At 39.8% G+C, this 6,037-nt stretch overlaps 1 protein-coding gene across 1 annotated transcript; it reads right to left on the reverse strand.

The window, feature by feature from the left end:
* Positions 1 to 3,106: 3,106 nt before the first annotated feature.
* LOC141483515 (uncharacterized) lies at positions 3,107 to 5,397 on the reverse strand. Its single transcript, XM_074178191.1, has 2 exons — positions 4,547 to 5,397; positions 3,107 to 4,483 (listed from the first exon to the last, which is right to left on the reverse strand). The coding sequence occupies exon 2, from the start codon at positions 4,477 to 4,479 to the stop codon at positions 3,364 to 3,366; it is 1,116 nt and encodes a 371-aa protein (XP_074034292.1). The 5' UTR covers positions 4,480 to 4,483; positions 4,547 to 5,397; the 3' UTR covers positions 3,107 to 3,363.
* Between the last annotated feature and the right edge of the window lie 640 nt (positions 5,398 to 6,037).

A 6,037-nucleotide genomic window follows, 5' to 3' on the forward strand; every position in this document is an offset into this window, starting at 1 on the left:
ATGTAAAGTGGCTGGGGTTCTCTGAAGATCACAACTCATGGATCGATGAAAATTCTTTAGTGTAATGACATTATCATGATTGTACTCAATATTAGATAAAAAATAAAAAAATAGTGTATTAAAATTGTTTTATTTATTAAAAACTAAATAGAATAATAACCTCAGAAATGATGCAAGTAATATGTAAACTATTGGTTTTATTTTTCATAAATTCAACATATTGAAATCACTTCAAGATGTGTATGTTAGCATAAGATTTCCATGAATCCTCCGTCTCTCTATCCGCTCTTCATGGGTTAGACACCAGCACTCTCGAAAGTGGACATCTCTGTTGGGGTGAAATTGGCCGACATTCTCACACAATTGCCAATCATTTCTACAAGCACTGCATAAATTGTTCCAACAATCCACACTATATTCACCACATTGTAGACATCGCTGGACTAATGTATCGCAAGTCGCTACACAATTTATGCATATATTCCTTGAAATGCCCATATTATTACACATAATCTCTTTCGAACATTCTCTGCACTGCTGGCGGTAGTCACTTACTTCTAGAGTTGAACCATTTATCCTCTTCCGAAGTGGGTCTGGATTCCTTGCCACAACACATCTACGACACAGGCCGGTACATGGGTTGATATATGTTTCAGGCCAATACCCATGGCAGTTGTAACACACTATATGTTTGCCAATTTTGATTGGAAAGCCGCGTATTGTCGGTTTTGTATCCCACTCTTTAGGGAAAGACATATTCACTGATAGATGTACAAATATTCAATCGATGAATTTAACTACACTCTCACGCTCCCATGTTTCCTCTCATAAACAGGTACCGTGAAGAGTGGGGTAGAGTGGAGGGAGCTACCACCACCACTGTCAAAAATCATATAAAAATCGGTGAGTGATTGTAAACTTCAGTCAGTATTCAAGTATCACCACAAGAATACATTAATATGTCTGCCCAGAGAGCTGCTGTGTTAGCATTATTATCTCAGAGAGATATTAATAACCATGAGCTGGTGGAAGAGTTTGAAGACGTTGGACAGATAGTGGGTGTTGACGAAGAAAATGATGGTGGAGATATGCAGTATGAGGTGAATGAGCAAGGTGCAGAAGGTGGCTTAAATATCGAAGACGATGAGGCAATTGAGCAAGGTGTTGGGGATTTAGATATTGATGATGATGAAGAAGGTCTTGTTGAAGAAGAAGATGAAGGTATCGCAACAGATTCGACTCACGAGACTGACGACAGCGGAGTAGTTATTGGCAATGTTGAGTGGTTGAATTCACTGAGACATTGGATGATCCGTTAGATTTGTATTGTGTAACGGATAGCCATGTCAGGATCAAAACGATTGACGGTGAAATAGAGAAGTTGTGTTGGTGTTGCTTCCGCTTTTATTCTGTGCGCAATAACAATGAAGGGTATTATGAGCACGTCGACATTCATTACACCGCCCGCTTCATGGAGATGGGGCAAACATGGTGTAAAGCATGTGATAGGCCTTTGACCAACTTTAGGAGAATAGCCGTCTGTATCATATGTAACAACACCCCACCTCTGGAGATGTAACCGTGGACCTTCGGGTCAACAAAAAAAAACAGCCCTTTTCAGGGCTACATTATTTAAACAAAGAGTAGATATCTCATAATGAGATTGCAACAACACCCCATCTGCGGAGCAGTTACCGTGGACTTTCGGGTCAACAAAAATACAGCTCTTTTCAGAGCTACAAACAAAGTGTAGATATCTAATAATAAGATTGATCACTCAGTCAAAGAAATAGAATATTTTGAGTGTCACATAATCATACGAAGAGTAGTTTGTAATATATGGATATACCTCTAAAATGTACATCCATATACATATGAGGTATGCACAAATGTGTTATAGAATATGTAAGTTCTCTGAATATCTTATCTTTGTAAAATAAATCACATTGAAAAATGATTGTTTAAGCGTCCGAGTGGATTTGAATCTGTTTGATAACATACTAGCTCTCTCTTTCTGAACAATTGCAGAATTCATGTCAAGATTTGGAAATATAATTTTCATAAGACAATATTTCAAATTCGAGGGGTGTTTATTCAGAGTAGTCAATAAGAGTAATTGGTATTGTAATTCAGAATATTTATTTCAAAGGTGGAAAGGAGAGAGGGAGGTAGACACTGCCCCAACCACGCAGTGTCTCGTGTACACCAACCAAACAAAATGTGTACTCCGAGGAAGGATAAAGGATGGGTGAAATAGGGAAAAAAATAGGGAAAAAAAAGGAAAGGATTACAAGTCGTCGTCGTCGTCGCTTTCATCGGGTCGGGGGAAGTACTGCCACATCACCGAACCCTCAGAAAACGCCATTTCCTCCGCAAATGCGTCGTCGTCCCAGAGATCGTCATCATCATCCGAGCTGTTCGAGTCTTCGGAGTGGTCTTCGGTACTGGTCACATGCAGTACCTGGACCGAAGATGTGGAAGGGTGATGAGGCGTGGTGGTTGAATCGGCCTCCATATCTGGATTCTCCATATCGGAATCCTCCAACTGAAGATCCGGGAGTGGCGCTGTAGGTTCTTCCGCCTGGGGTCCGGTCGTGGAATCGGCTTCCTGGTATGTTGACATGCTGACGATAGCTACTCAACTGAAGATTACATTGAGGAACTCCTACATTTATACTTTTGCACAGGAGGGGGTATAGTGGGAGACGGAGTGGGGGGGAGGTGGGGGTCGCAAAAAACGCGCCCCGGATGCAAGTGGTGGATGTTGAGCGCCCCAGGCCGCGAAGCGATCGCTTCGCCATCGCCTATACAACCTTTCCCTTCGTTACTTATCCGAATATACATTGCTTGAAATTTCTTTATGAAACGAATTTTTATCAACATTATTAAAATAATGTTCCAAAGATATTCAAAGATAATTATTAACTGTTTCCATTTTCTAATTAGTTCTAATGATGAGAGAAGTGTCAAAAGGTTTTAGAATTATACTCAGAGCATTACTAGAATCACTTTTATTTATTCTCTAGAAAAAATAACTATTTTACAATTCACACACTGTCAAATGATGGAAATTCTATACAATTATTCTATTTAACTAATTTTATTCTATATACTACATGCGACTAAAAAATGACTAGAATGAAGGAATAAATACTGCCCCAACCACGCAGTATTTTGTGTGCAACAACCAAAATAGATATGCACTCCAATATTCCTTATTTTATTTTTTCATACATAACATAGACTTTATTAAATAACCTTAAAATTAACATGCAAGTTTTTATTATATTCCTAAAATTACAATTTTTTTATTCTAAATATACATCTAACTTAAACTAAACAAAAATATATTTACAAAAGGGGTTAGGTATTGAGGAACCCCTGGCACATGGCATCCCATTCCTGAACAAGAGGTCCATATTTTTGGATGTAAGCCAAACTCTTTCCTTGTTGCGAATCTTCTTCTTGAAGTTTCGCCCTAAGCAAAGAGAGTCGCTTCTCTAATTCCAGTTTCTGGGCCTCGATGGTGGAAATTTCCGACATCAAGGCCCTTTTTCTGGAATCAGAACCATCCACAACCTTCTTCTCCTTCAAATATCTCTTTTTCACAGACTGTGCATAGGTAATAGACTCTTTGAGTTTATTACCCTCTACCACAGTCTGTGAAAGGACATTTTCCGGGCCAACCTCTTGTTCGGAATGCTCAACACGTACCTGAGGGGTGACTGGAGGGGGCGACGCATCCCGATGGACCTGGGGGGTGACTGGAGGGGGTGACGCATCCCGATGGACCTGGGCGACGACTTCCACCAAGTTCTGCATCTCCATCACTGGAAGGGGTGCTGTAGGCCAACCAACGTAAGGTGAGTTCTTTTCACATTTTTTGCGAAAAGCACTCAACTTACCACCCCTCCCACCTTTGGCTTTGGATGCCTTCACAGGTGCGGACTTCTCCACAGGTGCGGACTTCTTCACAGGTGCGGACTTCTTCATCTTCTTGGCCCTCTTCACCGGTTTCTCGAACTCATCCCCTGAATCGATGGGCGATAATAGTTCGATGGGCGATAAGAGACTTTGAAGATGCGATAAATCCGCCAGAGACTCGTCCAGGTCCGGGTTGTACACATTCAGTAAATCTTCGATTTGGGGTGCTGACGAAGAAGTTGGTCTGAATGTCGACAAAGTTGGTGGGGGGTCAATCTCCTCCTCGGGGGTTGGTTTGAAGTCCTCGAAAAAGAACTTCAAGTCAGGAGCCGCCACTTCCTGGGTGGAAGTCATCCCCGGTGGTGGAATGGGAGCCGCCACTTCCTGGGTGGAAGTCATCCCCGGTGGTGGAATGGGAGCTGCAGCTGGTGGTGCAGCTGGTGGTTGTACCATGATGTCCTGTAGGACAACCACCCTCCTCCGCTCTACATCCTCCAACTGTCTCTCACTGAGAGTGGTAATCGGGGTCATCAGAGCATTCCTTAGAAAAGACATGATTCTAGAAAGAGAAAATGAAAATATTAGACAATATAATATAAATAGTATGGAAGTGTGTACTTACATCAAGCTGCTTGGAATTTTCAACTTCAACTAAGTTGGCTGGCAGGTATCTCAGGTTGGCTGGTTCTTTCGAAGGAAGACTGCAATCGAATGATGAACTGTGGCCTCCTCCTCATGTTTTATAGCCGTATGCTCCCTACCACTTCGGGTGGGAATGGGAGTGGGGGTGGAAGTGGGGTAGGATAATCCGTTTGAAATATTCGACAAGTATGAATTTTACAATTTGTTGAACAAACCAGATAATGAGTGAAAAAATTCAATTACTCGATTGCTCTTCCAATAAGGCAATGAGTAAATTTAATTTCTTGTCACTTATACTGTTTTCATCTTTCAGTACATTCAAAAGAATTCTTAAATTTTGTTCGGAACTTGTCTGATAGAATTCAATATCGTTGTGGCCCCAAGGTAATGTCTTGGTGGTATTAGGAATGATGAATCGCTTATCATCATTATGTGATAGCGCGACTTTATTGCACATCAACGTGTAAATATCATGTAAATCACTCCTGAATACATTCATCTTTCTAAATATTATACCGCCTGTTTCAACAATCCTAATGTAATCTTCAATTGAAATTTGATTTTTTATAACGGATTTTTTAATACCTTTTGCTTTCTTTATTTCATCAGACACACTTTGTACATGATATGCTTTCGCACCGGTGCCATGGAAACTGATGATGGGATCACTCGGAAGTTCATCCTTCATATTTCCAATCACCGATTTGCTAACTGGCACATTGAATTTATTACCCAACCTATAGTTAGAAGTGTCAAATTTGTCAAAATTTGCAATCATAAAATTATAAAAATTATCCGTCATTATTTTCAGTATCAAAGAATCCGTATCGGTATAGAGAAGAGAAGCTTGTGGTCCGTAATGTTTTTTGATGACATCATAGAAAAAATCATAAATGACTGTTTTCGACATATCCAATATACTGAACCCCAAATACAATGGTTTATTATAACAAACCTTAACTTTATCCATATGTATGACGACAAAGTCTTCCGAAAATATGGATAATGTTTTGAAATTGGGACGAGCTATCAAAGCATTGGCACCCATACCTCTTCTTATGGATTCCCAATGTGTGACAATTCGAATGTCTCTTCTATTGTTTACATTTTCCATCGTTTTGCCAAATATGGAATTTATATTCAATTTGAAGTAACCCTTCTCAAACTTATTGGTAGCCTTATTTCTCAAATTTGTATTTAAATCGATATATTTTTTCAGCCACGGTGACTGATTGAATCTGAGAATTCTATGAGTTTTCATCACCATCAAACCATTACGGACCGCTTGTTTCAAATTCCTATAATGAACGATATATTTCTTTTTATCATTCAAATTAGGAATAAGTTTGGGTATTTTGGACTTTGAACCAGGTGGTATAATACTTTCAACCAAAAATGGTAAATCCGAATGTAGATCGTGTAACTCGACAGGGTAATGCACATCTACTTCAAGTATGTATCCTTGGGGGCT

Source organism: Leptinotarsa decemlineata, unplaced genomic scaffold, assembly GCF_025532065.1.
Source record: "Leptinotarsa decemlineata unplaced genomic scaffold, Ldec_3_MD MMD2_tig00003700_RagTag_RagTag, whole genome shotgun sequence".
NCBI classification, from domain to species: domain Eukaryota; kingdom Metazoa; phylum Arthropoda; class Insecta; order Coleoptera; family Chrysomelidae; genus Leptinotarsa; species Leptinotarsa decemlineata.